General features: G+C 41.9%; 1 protein-coding gene across 1 annotated transcript in view; it reads right to left on the minus strand.

The window, feature by feature from the left end:
• LOC135196925 (nucleoporin 88-like) overlaps positions 1 to 19,957 on the minus strand; it is a 168,359-nt gene that overhangs the window by 114,911 nt on the left and 33,491 nt on the right. The window contains exon 3 of the mRNA XM_064223763.1: positions 6,864 to 6,989. Coding sequence (XP_064079833.1) covers positions 6,864 to 6,989 — 126 coding nt within the window. The remainder of the gene's footprint in view (positions 1 to 6,863; positions 6,990 to 19,957) is intronic.

A 19,957-nucleotide genomic window follows, 5' to 3' on the forward strand; every position in this document is an offset into this window, starting at 1 on the left:
ACATACAGCAGAGCGGCAGTAAAGCCACGGGAAGCCTCTGCTGACGTGGGACTGCAGCGAAGGAGTGCTCCAAAGGCTGACAGTATTAAAAAATGGCTTTGTGGCGATGGTCAATACCAAAGGCCAACAAGGCATACATAATTGCCCCTGTGTAGGGCTTAGTATCACAAAATATTACACCAGAACAATGCAGTCACCTACACCAAACATTTTTTAAAATCACAATTTTGGAGAGTAGATTGTATTTTTCCTAATTAAATATGAAGTTCTTTAAAATATGAATTATTTACAGGGAAACGTTCAGGACTATCCCACTTCCTGCAAGAGGGTTGAGAGCTCAATGAAGGCTCCCTCCATTCTTTGTTGGGCAGCTGAAGAGACAGGCCCCTGACAGAAGACCTCTTCGGGGAGCGTGACTCATTGGGGAAGTGCCATTGACGCCTTGTTTGGACAAGTCTCCCAAACTAGAGGAAAGCTGACACTTCTGAGGCGCTTTTCCAATGGCTGTCTCTTGTCTCAACCTGGGATACAACAAGTTGGACTGAGGGGATGGCTGCCTGTGGGCAGATCCCGCTGACCTCCTTTTAGCCTCTGGTATGGGAGTATAGCAGTGACCTTCACCTAGAGACTCACTGGGACGAGCAGTCACCTCCTCCACTCTCACTGCACTTGCACTAGCACTTTCACTTTTCTCAAATTTGTCCATAAGGACTTGCATCAATGACCCTATTTGGGTCACTATATCTTCTTATTTCCCACTATTATCCCTACACTAAGGGGTCAGTTGCCTGATGCACCTTTCCTTACAAAATCAGGCATGGTTTATTATTTAGCAAAGAGGTTTTTACAACCGCATGCCATTGTTGTCATCAACCAAAGTTATTGGCGGTGGGCCTCACCTTTCGACTAATAAGTCCACCTGCAAGGCAGCAGTTTCTAAAGTTGTAGGCAGTGGGTTTAGCCTTTTACTAAACAGTAAGACTGCAAGGCAGCAGTTTCCAGTTATTAGCGGTGGCCCTAGCCTTTTACTAAAAAAAAGTACGACTGCAAGGCAGCAACTATCCTTTTAGACACCTTTTACGACACGCAGGACCTACGGTAGTAGTATTCTTACACCCCTACCAATGGACTCGAGCAAGGGTTTTCTGCTGGTTCTCCATACATTTCATTCTGTCTGGGAGTGAATAAGCCACTTGTCGAGGTAGAGAGAAATCATGATACCAACTAGAAGTAGCCACTTTGCGATGGTAGCCAGAACATGGGTGAGCACCTGGGAGCTGTGGATAGGCCGAAGCACAGTGCCCTGAATTTGTAAATTTGTTCTGGAAAATGAACTTCAGGAATTTTCTTGAGTCTTGGTGAATAGAGATATGGAAGTACGCATCTGCCATATTGATCAAGATCATCCAGTCGCCTTGATGAATTGAAGAAAGTACTGTCTCATTTGTGTCCATTTTGAACTTGGTCTTCAACACGAACAAGTTCAAGGTGCTCACGTTCAGAACTGGCTTCCAGTCCCCCCAAGCCTTGGGGACCATGAAGGGTCAGTTGCAAAAACCCATGGAGTGAACAGTCAATTGTAAAAACCCCAGGAGTGGAGGTCCTTCCATTGCCCTCTTTTTCTAACAGGGATGAAACTTCTTGGGCGAGAGTAAGATTTTCTCTGAGTTGGAAGAGTATGCTATTAAAGCTACCGGTGAACTAGTCAAGGGAGGGTTTCAATTGAAGGGAATGGAGTATCCTTGTTTTAGAACCTTTAAAACCTGTGGTTCTGCCCCTCTCGCTTCCCAACTCCACCAATAATGAAGGAGTCTTGCTCCTACTGGAGGATGAAGGACTTGCTTCTCACTTTTTAACAGGTTTTGACAAAGATGACTTCTTAATTGCTCAGGGAGTAAAGCAGACATTCCCTTGAGCTATGGGGAAACTTCTTTGCTTACCTCTGCCACGAAAGAGCTGATCCTGCTTGGAAGAAGGAGCATGAACATTAGGGGCAGCCATTTCTCTAAGATGCTTTGCAGACTTTGCCAAAAGATCTTGCATAGATTTTTTTCTGACAATCAGAAGAAATCTGCAAAACTGTAGTCAGTGGAAACAGGTGTTTATTGTCTTGAGGCAAGAAAAGAAGAGTGGATCTCTGCAAGTGAGTTACTCCTTTGGTTGTAAAGGAGCACCAATGCTCCCTCTTCTTGAGAATGACTAAGGTGAAAAGGGAGGCCAACTCCTGGGAACTGTCCCTAAGCCTTTACCAAGACATGTCATTACACCTAACAAATCTGAGACTGTGTCGTCAAAAACAGAAGAACACTCCTTAATTTTACAAGCCAATGCTCCTACAGACCAATCCAGGAAGCTCATGACTTCAAATACACGGAAAGTGGTTTTTCAACAGACAGTTAAGCTCCGAAGTCAAAAGTAATCTTGGCCGAGATGAAAGCAGACCTCCTGAAGGAGTCTATCGGACCAGAGAAGTTCCCCTATCGTGTATGAAAGAGGAAAACAAAAGTTGACTTTCCCTTGCTCTCTCTTCTCCGAGAGTCACCCGTCAACTTCTTTCAAAGCCCTCATGGCCAACGAGGAAAGTACCAACTTGGGAAGTCTTGAGTAGCCCTCTACCGGGTTTTCAATCTGGTATGTTGAAGCCAGGGACACCAGAGCAGCTCGTGGAAAGAAACCAGGGAAATTTGCTAACAGATAGCAAAGTAATGAAGCATATGCTATAGGAGGAGTTTCCTATTCTAATTCCTCTTCTTCATCCGAAGAGACAAGACAAAAGTTGAATGGGAGTTGAGAAGGCTCTGGGGTTTTTTTTTTTTTTTGGAACAAACCTAAAATACTATCTAGTTTCCATTGAATGTCCACCATTGAAGGGTTAACAGTAGAGGAAGCTTGAAGTTCTGAAGGTTGTGGGGGCACTGCAGAAGTTAAAAGTATACTGGCAACTGCGGAGACACAAAGTCAAGAACCAACGTCAGCTGATGTGCTAATGGGAGCTGAGGTGCCAATGGGCACTCGGGCACTACTGGATGCTCATGTGGTGAAGGGAGCTCATGCGGCAGTGAGGGCTCTGGTGCTGGTGGGCGCTCTGTCGGCATTAAGAGCTTAGGAGATGGTAGATCTGGAGATAGCACGTGCCGATGGGTGCTCTGTCAGCAATGAGAGCTCAGGAGATGGTAGATCTTGAGCAAGCACAAGTGCTGATGTGTACTCTGGCACCACTGGGTACCTTGAAGTCTCAAGGAGACTAGAAGCCAAAGAATGCACAGGTGCTGACAGATGCTCAGGTGCAGGGCAGGGCACTTCCTAAGCATAGAAAATAAGCTCAGCAGGCACTGGAGAATCGGGCACTGAAGGGAGCAAAGGTACCACCTCTCGAGCAGACATTAACACATCACTATGTACCTCCAAAGACTCAGGAACTGAACTTACAACTGACGAGCGAGGAGCAGGAGGAGATGTATCTGGCGCCAACGGGCACTCAACTATACTTTCCTTGGTGTAGGAACACCAACTGGTGCAACACTTGATCACTCTACAGAGAATTTTCTCGAGGAAGAACATCTCCTAGAGGAAGAGGGCTTCTCTGGCACAAACTGTCCTTCCACAACAGGAACGCCCTGAGAGAATCCCTCATGAATGTTCAAGAAACTGCATGACGACCGTTGCTCTAAGAGAAGATCATTAGCCTTCTCAGAAGGTAAAGGAGAGTACAAATCCATCCTCGGTCGCCTTTTCAACGAACGAGATTCATCAGCAAAGCGCCATTGGCACCTAGGAGTCAATTCCTCCGAACTCAAAACACTCGAGGAAAGACTAGACACTTCCTTAAAGATGCCTTTCCAGTGGTGCTCTGTTGAGACCTGGGATATGACAACAGGACCGACCAAGGGAGCAACTACCCGTGGGTAGATCCCACGGACTTCCCTTAGGCTACTAGTATGACTCCTCCCAGTTTTAAGGGAGTATGCCAAGGACCTTTGCCTAGGAGAATCAGTGGCACTAACATCATCTTTACCTACCTTGTCCATGAGAACTTTTCCTGAAGCTCCCAATTGTTCCATGGCCTGCTACATCATACAAAATTTCTTATCTACTCACAATTCGAGGCTTGCAAAACGATGGAGTTCGGGTGCAAGGGAGCCAGGGTTAAAAATGGGTTAATACAGTTGGAGACATTGGGATAGGTGCAACAAATGGAGAAAGAAATAGAGGCATCAACATCAACCTGACTAGCTAAGGACTTCTTACCACTGGCCCCAGAATATGCTTTTCTCCTCTTATCTCTTTCAAGGCTATTCATATAAGTCTTTGAAGTCTTCCACACCTTATCTTCCCAATTCTCACATTCATACAAGTTAATTGAGGAGAACAAACTTGGCCCCGACAACTAGAGCAAATGGAATGCTGGTCATAACAGGCTTTCATTAACCAAGTATTGCAGCCTTTGCTACAATACCTAAAGGGCCTCATAGATGATACGACCGCCAGATCAGGCTCCTTTAAGTTTCCGGCATCTGCGTTGCATATAGACATTTGGATTCACTTCAGTTTGGCAAAACCTGGTAGTGAGGACGTGGCCCTCCATTCAGTGATAACGCTGTAGACTGCTCTTTTGCAACAGAAACTGGAAAACCTCAGAAAAAAAGGAGAGCGTGAATTGAACTATGGTTGAAGAAATAAAATTAATTATCTCACGATTGTTTATGATTGAAACTTTACACTGGTGACTAGTTTAATTACCCGAGAATGGACTAACAGACTGCCATGGAATTATTACGTATGGTCTCCCCTCTTATGGAAATAAAAAACACACTTGTATGAGACATCCAAAGTCACTGCACGAGAGGTTGCTGGACACACTTCACTTACGTGCAACAGGTCGTTTCTTGAAGCATATATAATCCCAGAAACATGTAAAGCAATTATTCAAGTTATGCAACACAAGTTTACAAAGGTAAGACGTAACTATGTTGCATACACAGCATCTTGCAAAGTCTAGTGGTATACAGTCTAGTATACAGCAGCTCTATAGTTCTGTTAAGCTAAATTCCTTCTATAAATGGAATACTGGGGGAATCCAGGAGGATCACTTACAAGAGACACCCCAGATTACCTCATTTGTAGCAGTCTGTACACAAGGATAGAAGGACTTGACTGAAAATACACAGATAGAAACCATGTTTCCAATTCTAAACCACTCTGCACCTCATTTGGAAATATACTGAGGGTTGGTAATAAACTTCATAACTACTAACAGCTACTCGAGGTGGTACGATCCAAGAAAATGAAACAATCTGGCACCCTTTCTACAAGAGAAGAAAATATTCATGGGAAATCCCAGATGATAACCACGAGCAAACTCCCAATGCCCAAGTCCAAGGACCAAGAAGGATGGAAAGTGATGAAGTGCAAAAATGGTAACACGACTTTCCCCATCAAGTTCACAAAAACAAATCTATAACAAAAGAAATTTTTGACACTTCCCATTACTACCACTTTGTTTCTCTAGTATTCAAAATTAAAATCTCATTGTAAAGACAAAAGTTGATAAAATCCACAAACCTATGTAACTCATAACAAGGTAAACTTGAAAGCTTTGTAGCTTATACAAGTATGACTTTATTAAGATAGAGGGTGTCATTTGAAAAATAAAATAAAACTCATATACAGGCAGTTCCCAGCTTACGATGGGTTCGACTTATGACATTCCAAGGTTACGGCACTTTTCAATTATATTCATCAGAAATTGGTTCCAGGTTTACGGCACATGTTCCAGGGTTACGTTGCTTATGACGCCGATCTGGCAGAAGAAATATGACTCCAAAAGTGCAAAATAATCAATATTAGAAGGGTTCTTTATAAAAAAAAATGCAATAAAAATGCAGTTTACATAGTTTTTAATACACCTAAAGCATTAAAAGTAAAGTTTTCTTAGGAATTTTAACGATTTTCCGGCTTTCGGCAATTTTCAGCTTATGACACGCCTCAAGAATGGCACCCCCATCGTAAACCGGGGGACTGCCTGCAATTGTAACTATTTCTGACATACTGAATAATCACTGCACACAAAAACAAAGAACAATACTATAATGTCACCCATCAAGAACAATGACCACACAAAAAAAGTTTGTACCAGAAATACTTCTATAAAAGAGGCTTTTGTTTGTATTTTTGGAAAAAAACAACGATTTTAGCTAATCAATTTTTCCAATAGTTGTGCTGGGAACATGTAAATTCATTTGGATGTCCCTTCCAATAGCACAAAGGTCAATGATACCAATGAGCCTCAGCAATGCCTCAAATATGGAATAAAAATCAATTAACTCCAATACCAAACCACTTAGTGTAGTTTTTAGCACAGAAGTCACAAGACAACATATGATTCATTGGAGCTAAAAAATTGTAACAAACACATCTTTTGTGGCAAACAAGATGCACAAATTTTATATTTTCAATAATAACTGTAGTATAAGGTGATTGATCTGTTTTGACACTTGAACTACAATAAGCTAATAAGAACTTGGTTGAAGCAAAAAAAAAAAAAAAAAAAATTTCTACAAAGACACAATAACCAGCTATAATATTATTTATAGGTATGTGTGCCTCAAACAATAATATCACTCCTGTCATTGTGATCTTTACCATTATAAACCACAAAAAATATTTGAAACCCTTATCAAAATAAAGGAGCAAAAATCCATTGGTCTTTATTCATACTGGGGACTTTCAACCTATTTCTCACACAGCAACCTGGAATTAAATGACCAAATTTATTATTCCGTTAATATTTACCATAAATTCCTAATTATGCATTCTATCAAACCACTTTCTACTTCAGACAATGATTCTCACTAGACACCAACCTCAAATAGCTATCTGATGCCAGGAGTGCAATGTAATTATGATCTAGTGACCCTGGATGCCATTCAGCTGAAACCACCTCCAACTTTGGATGACACAAAAAGAATCTTTCTGCAATGTACTCCACTCTGGAATAAAAAAGAAAAAATCTAAAATCTCATAAATGACCAGTTAAAAAAATTAAGTCCTAAGCATATCCTGACAGCACTGCAGACATCTTTTACTCACTTTCACAGCAATTACTTGGAGGAATCAAATTTAGACAGGTAATTTAAGTGCCACTCATATAAGAAATATATAATACATACATTAAGTACATAGCTAATGCTATTTGCAATCAAAACATTTTACAAGGAAGAATATTACCATCAAGTAGTGTAACCAGATCACAGAGCTAATTAATTTAGCTCTTAAAGGGCTGTTCTGAAGGATTTGTCCTTAATGAAATAAATTTTAATTTTTCACTTAGCTATTGCTTTTTCAAAATCTTATAATCGGACTACATATTATCGAAAATGGTTGAAATTCTAACAAAATATCTTACACTTGATATTCATGGTCCATTATGTTACAGCTATCACATAAAAAATGTCCATTATGTTATGGCTATCACATAAAAAAATAACAAGTTAAAAATGCACCGAAGAAATACAGTTTTCTGTAGTGTTCCTCCGTATTTGCAGAGTATGGGTACCAGAATCCCCGAATAGTTGAAAGCCTATAGAAGAACTTAAAACTGCCTATTTTGTTCACTACAACTCAAGAAAAAAAAAAAAAACATTGAAAATGTTATACCTGCTTTTTTTCCATAGTTTTTTCATAAAGTGCATTTTGTGATGAAATTGATAAAATAAAAAAAAACAGAAATCTGTGGATATTTCTCATAGAAAAATACTGCATATAGGCAAATTTCCTGCAAATAATAGGGTTATAGTATATTCCAGAGGGAAATCCGCAAATATGAGGGGGGGGGTTGACTGTATAGCTTATAATAAAGGCCACCAAAAATAGATCTATCTTTCGGTGGTTTGGTATAATGCTGCACAAGCCCCGGCCCATGAAATGCTCAGCCAGACACAATCTCAGTTAACTTTAACCTTGTATAAAATAAAAACTACTAAGGCTAAAGGGATGCAATTTGATATGTATAATGACTAAACAGTGGATGATCAACATACTAATTTGCAGCCCTCTAGCCTCAGTAGTTTTGAAGATTTGAGGGCAGACAGAATAAGTGCAGATGGACACACAAAGCAATCTCTATAGTTTTCTTTTACAGAAAAATGATATTGTCATGATACAATAAAGTTTTATACATACTTACCTGACAGATATATACTTAGCTATAGACTCCGTCGTCCCCGACAGAAATTCAAATTTCGCGGCACACGCTACAGGTAGGTCAGGTGATCTACCGCCCTGCCCTGGGTGGCAGGACTAGGAACCATTCCCGTTTTCTAATCAGATTTCCTCTCTTCCACCTGTCTCCTGCGGGGAGGCTGGGTGGGCCATTAATCGTATATATCTGTCAGGTAAGTATGTATAAAACTTTATTGTATCATGACAATATCATTTTTATACATTCAACTTCCCTGCCAGATATATACTTAGCTGATTGGCACCCATTGGTGGTGGGTAAGAGACAGCTAACTACTGAAATAGACAGGTAAACAACATGTTGTAGGTATTAATAAAACCTTGGTTCCTACCTGATTACGCGGAAGACTTCGTGGCTACTGCCCAGGAGTCTGCTTCGCCTCAAGAGCCTCAGCGAGATATTGATCTATGGCTAAGAGTTCTTGTGGGTCTGCCAATGGGGTCTTATCCACTTACTCGGCAGAGCCTAAAGGCCTTTGTGATTGGGTGCTATTCCACTAACATGACAATACACCTTGTTCAAGGAGCACAACACCGATCCCGATCACCCGATCCTAACATTCATGTTAGTTCTAAAGATTGCAAGGAGTTATCCCCAAACTCCTTACAAACAACCAATAACTCGAAACATAAAAGAAAATCACATACACTTTATAAGAACAAAAAAAAATTTGTACCTCCCTACTAGCCATATACACACCTAGTCTCCCTTATTAGCATAGGCAGCGGCCGCCCGTGCGACACCAAGCACTCCTGCTAGCAGGAAACCAAGAACATATCTGACCAGAGGGTTTATGTACCTCTAAAATTAAAAATTTTTAAGGATCAGTCTTTGCTCCAAGTCCAGTACTGTATCTGCTGACACAAACGGGGACGACCAGAGAGAAGCATTTCTCATAGGTCACCCTTACATCCTTCAGGTAATGAGATGCAAAAACTGAATTGCATCTCCAATATGTAGCTTCTAGGATATTCTTCAGCGACGCATTCTTCTGAAACGCTAGCGACGTGGCTACTGCCCTTACTTCATGAGTTTTAACTCTTAGAAGTCTGAAGGATTCATCCGGGCAATTCTTGTGCGCCTCAATAATCATACTTCTCACAAAGAAGGCTAAGGCGTTTTTAGACATGAGTCTTTTGGGGTTCTTCACAGCACACCAAAGACCCTGTTGACAACCTCCCTCTGCTTCTTTTTATCAAGATAAATTTAAGAGCCCTAACCGGGCAAAGAGACCTTTCTATCTCTCTACCTACCAGGTTTAGATAGGCCTTTTACTTCAAAGTCCTGGGCCAAGGCCTTTGAAGGGTTTTCCTCATTTTTCGCCAGAAATAATGTCTGGTAAACGAACAGATAGCCGAATCTCCTTTAAAACCAACTTTAGAGTCCAGAGCATGCAATTCGCTCGTCCTTTTGGCTGTCGCGAGGGACAATAGGAATAAACATTTCCTAGTAATGTCCCGAAAGGAGGCAAGATGTGGAGGTTCGAATTTGTCCGAGGCGAGGAATTTTAGGACCACGTCCAGATTCCAGCTAGGTGTTCTCGGAGTTCTCGATTTCGAAGTCTCGAAAGACCGAATCAAATCGTGGAGATCCTTATTCTCTGCAATCTCCAGCCCTCGATTCCGGAATACTGCTGACAGCATACTCCTGTATCCCTTGATGGTTGACACAGAAAGTTGCGATTCCTCTCTAAGAAAAAGGAGGAAATCGGCAATGATGGTTACAGAGGTACTGGAGGAGGACAGCTTCTTCGTCCTACACCATCTCCTAGAGACTTCCCACTTCGATTGGTATACTCGCCTAGTAGAGGATCTGCGGGCTCTAGCGATAGCGCTTGCAGCCTTGCGAGAAAACCCTCTCACTCTGACGAGTCTTTCGATAGTCAAAAGGCAGTCAGAGCGAGACCGGGGAGGTTGTGATGAAACCTCTCGAAGTGGGGTTGTCTGAGTAGATCTGTTCTGCTTGGCAGAGATCTGGGGAAGTCCACCATCCACTCCAGTACCTCCGTGAACCATTCTTGGGCTGGCCAAAATGGGGCTATGAGGGTCAACCTCGTCCCCTTCGAAGACACAAATTTCCTGAGCACTTCCCCCAGAATCTTGAATGGGGGAAAGGCATAGGCATCTAGGCCCAACCAATCTAGGAGAAAAGCGTCGATTGCAAAGGCTCTTGGATCTTCCACTAACGAGCAAAATATCTCTATCCTTTTGGAGTGGAACGTAGCAAACAGGTCTATGTGAGGCCTCCCCCACAGGGACCACAGACTTTGACACACTTCTGCGTGTAGAGTCCACTCTGTGGGAAGGACCTGATTTCTCCTGCTTAGTCTGTCTGCTCTCATGTTTCGTTTCCCCTGCACAAATCTGGTGAGGAGAGTTATACCTCTTTCCTCTGTCCAGATTAACAGATCTCTTGCTAGCTGGTAGAGGGAGAACGAATGAGTCCCTCCTTGTTTGCGGATGTAAGCCAGAGCCGTGGTGTTGTCCGAGTTTATCTGAACCACCCCGCCTCTGACTACCTCCTCGAAGAACAACCTTAAAGGCCAGGTGTATGGCTACTAGTTCCTTGCAATTGATATGCCAAGACACCTGTTCCGCCCGGTGCCTGACACCCTCCCTTGTTCCTAGCGTTGCTCCCCATCCCGACTCCGAAACGTCGGAAAATAACACTTGGTTGGGGTTCTGCAGGGCAAGAGACAAGCCTTCGTTCTTTTTGAGAGGAATAAACCACCACTTCAAGTGATTCTTCACCTCCTGGGGAATCGGAAAAGAGTCTGAGAGTTGCCCCGTCTTCCAACTCCATACCTTTTTCAGGAAAAAACTGTAGAGGGCGAATGCGAAGCCTCCCTAGAGTGAAGAACTTCTCTAGCGAGGACAGAGTCCCTAACAGGCTCAAATATTCCCTTCCGCTGAACTGTGTTTCTCTCTCTAAGAAGTTCGAGATCTTTGACAAGCCTCGAGTGACTCTCTCTTGCGAAGGAAACACACCCGAAAACCCCGAGAATCCATCTGAATTCCCCAGATAAACCAGGTTCTGGCTGGGATCAGTTTGTGACTTCTCGAGGTTACGAGTAATCCCAGAGACTGTATCAGATTTTGTGTTATCATCAGGTCCTCCAAACACTGGCTCTCTGACTTGGCCCTGATTAACCAGTTGTCTAAGTAGAAGGGAGATGTTGATTCCCTCTAGATGAAGCCATTTTCGCTACATTCGCCATCAGGTTGGTGAAGACCTGAGAAGCTGTAGACAGGCGAAACACAGAGCCCTGAATTGCAAAAATCTTGCCCCCTATCATGACCGAAGATATTTTTTCGTTTTTTTTCCAGGCGAGTGGTGAATGGGGACATGGAAAATACTGCGTCTTGTAAGTCCAGAGAGACCATCCAATCTCCTGGACGTAGGGCTGACATCACGAGGAGGACGTTTCCATTCGGAACTTTCTTCTTTTCTTCTTTTTACTACAAATCGGTTCAATGCGCTTACGTCCAGCACCGGTCTCCACCCCCCTCCCCCCCGAAGCCTTTGTCAACTAGGAAAAGGCGATTGTAAAATCTCGGGGAGTGTGGATCCTGCACCAGTTCGATGGCCTCCTTTTCCCACATTTGCTCCACCATTCGAAGGAGCGTATCTCTCATTATAGGATCTCTGTATCTTGCGGACAGTTCCCGAGGAGTAGAGGTTAGGGGAGGACTGTCTTTGAAGGGGATGATGTATCCCTTCCTTAGAACCGACACCGACCAGGAGTCGGCTCCTCTCAGCGCCCAGGCTCCTGCGTAGTTCAGGAGTCTGGCGCCTACTGGTGTTCGGAGGATCTGAGAGTCAATTTCCCTTCTTGAAGGGCCGGAAGGAAGACCTTCCTCTTTTATCTGAGCTCTTCTTTCTGGAGGGGGGACGAGCCGCTGCACCTCCACGAAAGGGCTGCTGAGGAGGACGAGGGTCCTTCTTAAGAGTTGACACTATAGGACGACTCTTCTTCGATGTCTGCACAAGGAGGTCTTGTGTCGCCTTCTCAGTTAGTGAGCGTGAAATATCTTTCACCAGCTGAGAAGGGAACAGATGATCGGACAAAGGGGCGAACAGTAAAGCGGTTCTCTGACTCAGAGAAACAGTTTTAGACAAGAGAGAAGCATACACTGATCTCTTTTTTAGCAAGCCTGCTCCAAAAAGGGAGGAAACCTCCCCCGAGCCGTCTTGGACTGCCTTATCCATACATGCCAGGACGCTATGTAGAACTTCTGGGTTGTTAACCCTTAAACGCCGAATGGACGTATTAAACGTCGAGTCAAAATCTCCCCCGATTTCCGAATGGACGTACCATACGTCGGCTCAAAAAATTTTTAAAAATTCGCGGAAAAATACTTATAGGCCTACCAGCGGAAAACTTTTGAATCACGCGCCTTGGGGGATGCTGGGAGTTCACGGATCAAGGCGTTTTTTTGTTTACAATCGTTACGCAGGCGCGCAAGCGCGAATTTCTTTCTTATCGTACTAAAAAGTATCAGTGACACATCTCAAAAATTATTTCGTCACTTTGACATAATTTTTGCACACCGTTTTAAATCATCCGTTACATGAAGTATTATATATGAAAATGTGCGCAATTTCATTTAAAATACAACAAAAAAAATACTCATGATTGTAACTTTTATCAGTTTTGAAATATTTCTATATAAATAACGATGTGCCAAAATTTCAACCTTCGGTCAACTTTGACTCTACCGAAATGGTCGAAAAACGCAATTGTAAGCTAAAACGCTTATATTGTAGTAATATTCAACTATTTACCTTAATTTTGCAACAAATTGGAAGTCTCTAGCACAATATTTCGATTTATGGTGAATTTGTGAAGAAACTTTTTCCTTACGTCCGCGCGGTAACTCTTCCGAAAAAAATCATACATGCGATTGTGGTAATGTTTGCACCATTTTAAAATTAGCTGTTACATAAAGTTTTATACATGGAAATGTGCGCAATTTCATGCACAATACAACTAAAATCAACCCATGATTGTAGCTTTCATCAGTTTTGAAATATTTTCATATAAAAAATGATAAGTGACAAATTTTTCAACTTCGGTTAATTTTGACTCTACCGAAATGGTAGAAAAACGCAATTGTAAGCAGGAAACTCTTATATTTTAGTAATATGAAATCATTACCTCATTTTGTAACAAATTGGAAGTCTCTAGCACAATATTTCGATTTATGGTGAATTTATGAAAAAAAATAACATTTTCCTTACGTCCGCGAGCGGTACCTCTTCCGAAAAAATCATACGTGCGATTGTGGTAAGGTTTGCCACCATTTTAAACTAGCCGTTACATAAAGTTTTATATATGAAAATGTGCGCAATTTCATGTAGAATACAACGAAAAATAATTGAAGGTTGTAGCTTTTCTCATTTTTGAAATATTTGCATATAAATCACAATAAATAGAAAAAAAACCATGTTCGGTCAAATTTGACTCTGCCGAAATGGTCGAAAAAAAAACGGAATTGTAAGCTAAAACTCTTATATTTTAGTAATATTCAATCATTTACCTTCATTTTGCAACAAATTGAAGTCTCTAGAACAATATTTCGATTTATGGTGAATGATAAAAAAAACTTTCCTTCCCTCCGCGCGCGGATTCTCCGCCATAAATCTCCGAATTGCGTACATCGAATTCTCGGAAAATTTGCTCCGTTTCATATTAGGCATTTCATAGAGTTTTATAAATGAAAATGTGCGCAATTTCATGTAAAATAAAGGAAAATATTTTGAAGGTTGTAGCTTTTCTCATTTTCAAAATATTTGCATATAAATCACGATAAATAGAAAAAAACCACGTTCGGACGTCGGTCAACTTTGACTCTACCGAAATGGTCGAAAAACGCAATTGTAAGCTAAAACTCTTACAGTATCGTAATATTCAATCATTTGTATTCATTTTGAAACAAATTGGAAGTCTCTAGAACAATATTTAGAGTTACGGTGAATTTTTGAAAAAAACATTTTTTATGTCCGCGTGTTACGAATTCGTACATCATTTTGTGATAATATTTTTCCGGTGTTGCTTTTATTGTTTTACAATGTATTATATATCAAAATGATTGCAATTTAGTGTACAATACAACAACAAAAAAAGAAACTCGTTAGCTTTTACCGTTTTTTGCACAGCGTGATTTTAATACAATTATGTATGAATTTTTTTTTTTCGCTACCATATATCGCATTATTTACATATGATGATGATATTATTTTTCATTTCTGATGATTGCATACTAAACTTCAGGCAATGATAAAAAAAGGAGCCAAATATGAACTCTTAATCTTCAAAACTAAGCGCGCTGTGATTTTTTTTTTAAATTATTTTTTCCGCTTCCGCGCTCACTCAAAACCGGCTCCGGAATTCGGGGGAGTTTTTGATTTTTACCGCTTCGGCGTTTAAGGGTTAAGAAATTCCGTGTCCTGAGACTTCTTAGCAAGTACTCCGAGAGACCAGTCTAGGAAATTGAACACCTCTAAAACGATGAAGAGTCCCTTAAGAAGGTGGTTCAACTCCGAAACGCTCCATGTCGATCTGGCCGATCCTAATGAGTGCCGTCTGGAAGCATCAACCAGATTTGAGAAGTCTGCGTCTGCTGATGCAGGGAGAGAAAGCCCCATGGCTTCTCCTGTCCCGTACCAAATGCCTCTCCTTCCAAGGAGTTTGGATGGAGGCATGCAAAACACTGTTTTGCCCAACTCTTTCTTCTTGCCCATCCATGAATCTAGAGACTGGAGGGCTTTCTTCATAGAAATCGCTGGTTTCATTTTAAGAAAAGCAGAGGACTTTACGGTCGTAGTACTCGAGAAGAGCGAACAAGGAGAAGGAGGAGCAGCCGGGCTAAGAGTGTCTCCATACTCTTGAAGCAATAAGGAGGCTAACGTTTTGTAGTTAGACAGTCCCTCATTTGTAGTGGACTCGTCTTCTGACACCTCTTCTAATACACGATCGGAAGAGGGAGAACGATCCCGTTTGGAGGATGAGTCTTTCCAAGACCTCCTTCGATCCGAAGGGGAGGTGCTTCTGTCTGGGGAAGAGTCATCAAAAACTCTCTCGGATACTAGTCTCGTCGAACCTTGCCTCTTGGTTGGTTTCCGACTCTTGACTCCTGACTCCTGCCTCCTGCCTCATGGGTGGCTCCTCACTCCTGGCTCCTGGCTCCTGCCTCTTGGGTGACTCCTCACTCCTGGTTGGCGCCACACGCCTGTTTGGCTCCTCGCACCTGGTTGGAGTCGCACTCCTAGTTGGCTCCTCACTCCTGACCAGAGTCACGCGTCTAGTCGACTCCCATCTGATTAATTCTTCACTCCTGGCTGGCGCCACGCGCCTGAATGACTCCTAACTCCTATCTGGCGCCTTGCGTTTGGTTGGCTCCTCGCTCCTGCTTGGAGCCTCACTCCTGGAAGGAGCTTTGCGCCTGTATGCAGGGACCTCCATACGTCGAGAGGACCTCTTGATGGGAAGAGAAGTATCTTTCCTTCGAGGAGGTTCCTTTGAGAGCACTCCCACTAACGAAGATATTTGTTCTTGCATGGAGAGGAGGATTCTCTTAGTAGCCTCCTCCTTCTCCTCTTCGGGAGGAGGCGAAGGAGGAGTAGAGGTGTCTAGAGGTTCCACGCCAACTACGGGTGACAATAGGGCTCTCTTTGCCCTCTTACATCCGAAGGAGACTCCTCTGGGAAGCGTTCTTAAGGGCTCGAGTCCAGAGCCGGGGCTTTCCAACTCCTCTTCAATGGTCGCGAGCGATCAGAATCCCTCCAACTGCGTCTAGGAGACAAAGATTCAGAAGATGAAAAACACTCACGAAGGACGCTTTTACAATAGCAATCCCTGGCAGTCTGGGGTGTCACAGAACCTGCCGAAGGGACACCTGATCGGTGGGGAATCTCCACAACCTCCTTACGGTTTTTGACATTCCTTCTCCTCTGGGCTTGGGAGCTTGGAAGAGGTCTAGACCTGAGAGCATTGTGGAGCCGACCAGACGCCCCCTCCACTACACTGGGGACACTCATATCACTGTCCACTGTATAATCACTAGCCTTACCTTGCAAAGCAGCCATTTTGTTTTCCATGATTTTGAAAGCGGCTTTTAGATCCGCAAGTTCCTTTGCCGAATCTGCAGGATCTGCAATGGGTGAAGAGGCTGAAAAGGAAGAAGTGGCAATTCTTACAAGAGGGGAAGAAGTTCCCAAACTAGGAACTAGCTCATTAGATCTAGAACTACTCATACTTCTTGAGGAAGCTTTCCTCATTCTCTCTCTTTCTAACTTTTTCAAATAAGTAGTTAGATTCTTCCACTCTTTCTCACTCAAATTCTCGCATTCCTTACATGTGTTAGTAAAAAAATATTCATACTCTCTGCAACCTTTACAAACGGTGTGAGGATCAACCGAAGCTTTCGGCAACCTCGCCTTACAGCCTACATTCACACAATATCTCATCACCATTCCGGCGTCAGACATTCTAAGAAAATTCCAAAGCAAGTCCACAAAAACAGTCCACAAAAGCGTATGCCAATCCAACAATCCAGATACGTCACCAAAAGTCGGTCAAGAAGATCAATTGTCGATGAAAAAAGAAAATCCAGTCAAGAGGAACCAACAGCAATGTTGATGGTCTGGGCGACAGAGGAAATCTGATTAGAAAACGGGAATGGTTCCTAGTCCTGCCACCCAGGGCAGGGCGGTAGATCACCTGACCTACCTGTAGCGTGTGCCGCGAAATTTGAATTTCTGTCGGGGACGACGGAGTCTATAGCTAAGTATATATCTGGCAGGGAAGTTGAATGTATAAAATTGAATTGTTTCAGTGTTACTATTACTCTACAGTCTGTACATATCGGGACTGGATCATGTGGGCTGCTCATCAAATCTCCATGGGTCAAACAAGGTATCAATTCTAAGAAGTATCAAAATTACTTGTGCGTATCGTTCCTTTTGATATGAACTCCATACAGTGCTACCCCACTTTTTCATGGGGATAGCTTCCATAACCAACCATAGAAATGCAAAAACCACAGAAAATCAAAACCCCTCTAAAATCGCTCAAACTAACTGCCGAATACCATGTACCTCTTAAAATGACATTTTTATGATAAAATAAGATTTTATGTATAATTACCAAGTAGTTAAATAGCTACGGTTTCTAAATCCGTCGGCAGCTAGAATTTTTGAAATTCGCCACACAAAATTCAGTTGTTTATGCCCTACTATCCATGTGAGGGAAGGAGGGAGGGCTTTGATCATGTAACTACTTGGTAGTAGACATAAAATCTTACTTTTATTAAAAATTTCATATTTACATATGCACCTTACCAAGTATATAGTTACATAGCTGAATCCCACATTGTAGGTGGTGGGATCCATGGATATGCACATATTTTAAAATTAATAAATAAAAAATATAAATTTTAATAATAAAATTTATTATCTGGATACTTACCTACTGTTAAAGTTAGCTCTATCTCCGCTCTGATTAGGCGAGTCTGCATTCAAACAAAAAATCGAATGGCTGCCCAGGTGACTATCTAGTTTACCTGTTCTCCACCGGGTGTGTTTTAAATATTTTAGCTCTTGTCAGAATTCTCCTTGACAGCCCACTAAGTTGTGGGGAGGCTGGGTGGGTCTACTTAACTGTAGGTAAGTATCCAAATAATAAATTTTATTATGAAAATTTATGTCATTTGAGTTTAATGTTACCTACTGTTAAAGTTAGCCGATTCCCACATTAAGAAGAGGATGGTGGGTAGTGCAGCTAGACAAAAATTCGCTCAGCCATTTGAGCTAAAGGTTTCTTGCATGAAACCCAAAACATTCTCACCTGATCTGGAATCCTTGCTGGATTTTACTACCACCAGAAGTTGGATTCCATTCAGGGAGCAAGGCTCTCATACATATGCAGCAAGGAGCAGCCTTGCGGAGAAAACTGCTTTGATTCAGCCAGAATGAAACACCAGCGGTATGAGGGACCCTTGTGCCTGGGTCCAAAAGCCCTATAAAACAACAGTCACTTACAATAAATATTAAAACCCAGGATTTAAACAAAAGAACCCAAAGGATTGCTCATTTTTCAGTTCACGAAAAGACTACCCACTACTAGTAGTGGATTAAGGACTTAACTATTTTCAAACACAACTCCGTATAATTAAGGTAGTGAGCGGATAAAAACCAAATTGTACTTCTATGTACCACATCAATCCTGTCCTGGAGCAATAAATTGACTTAACACTAAATGAAGTTACAACTGCTGCTCACATTATGAACGTTTACCTTCAATAAAGGTAGAAGATATGGAGCTAGTTCTCATGCACTAGCCTATTCAATACATCACAAAGGGCCTCATGTTCCTTGACAAAGACGTTATATTTCTAAAAATCACAACGCAAAAGGTTAACTTTGCCTCTTCCAGACTTAACGTTCACAAATACATTCTAGGTTTTCTAAAACCACAAAACGAAAAGTTAACTTTGCCTTCAAGCTTAACCATTGGCAAAGGGAGCTAGGTTTTCTAAAAACCCAAAACAAAAAGTTAACTTTGCCTTCAGGCTTAACCATTGGCAAAGACAGCTAGGATTTCTAAAACCACAAAACAAAAGGTTGATTTTTTTCTCTTCCAGGCTTAACCTTTGACATCATCATCTACTACGTTTCCTAAAACCACAAAACCAAAGGTTATCTTTGCCTCTTCCAGGATTAACCTTCGACAAAGATGTTCAAGGTTTCTAAAAGGATAATAAAGATGTTCTAGGTTTAACCTATCTGATTAAATTTTAATCGCCCCAACAGGACAGAGAAGTTTCCTATTCTTTCCCTCTAAGGGGTTACATTGGAATTCTTACAGGTCACTGTAAAATATAGTCTTAAGATTACCCTCAGCTCTAAGGCAGAAAGCTAAAATAGCCTTCCCTTTACACCAGCTTAAAGAAGGGTGCTGGCAATAAATTGACTTATTAACTGCTGCTAGTGCTAAATAAAATGTTTCATAGTAATTTAGATAAAAGTTTAGACCTGCATCTAAACTCCAGAGAGAGACTGATATGTAGATTAAGGGGCTTCAAACTCAACACCTTATAGTGCTGGTCCTCAGCAAGATCTAAAAGTACTTGGTGCAATACCGAGGAAAGTACGTATGGAACAATAACTTTGGAAGTAGACAGTGAAAAGTCTTATTATCTCTAGACAGAAAACATTGACATCTGCAAGGTTCCAGGTGCTGAAAATACCTCTAGAACGGCACCCTCAGCAATACAGACCACTGCTTCTGACCCCAGGCTCAGCAGTTTTAAATTAAGGTCAGATCCTATGATAACTTGAAAATCTTCTTATTGGGAGGGGACATTCTAACATCTCCAAGCAATTAAGGAGATGCCTAAGTTAATGGAAGTGTATGGAATTGTGTAGTAGAATTGATTTTCTCTTAACGTAAGAATGAGACATCTACCAAGAGCGTCGGAAATTCTGGAAATCATTTGCCCTGAGGCTACAAGGGCTCTACAGGAGACACTGAGCAATTCTTGAACTTGAAATTGCTCAATAGTATTCAGAGTAGATACAAGGGGCAGGCCTATGAATTTGAATTTAAGGAAACATCCCCTGCTCAAGCCTGAGGGCCATCAAAGAAGTAGTAATCATTCGGTTGTTCCTGTTCATCTACATGCTAGTAAGTCTAAATGAGTGCTCCTTAAATCCCAT

This window comes from Macrobrachium nipponense, chromosome 18 (genome assembly GCF_015104395.2).
Source record: "Macrobrachium nipponense isolate FS-2020 chromosome 18, ASM1510439v2, whole genome shotgun sequence".
Classification (NCBI taxonomy): domain Eukaryota; kingdom Metazoa; phylum Arthropoda; class Malacostraca; order Decapoda; family Palaemonidae; genus Macrobrachium; species Macrobrachium nipponense.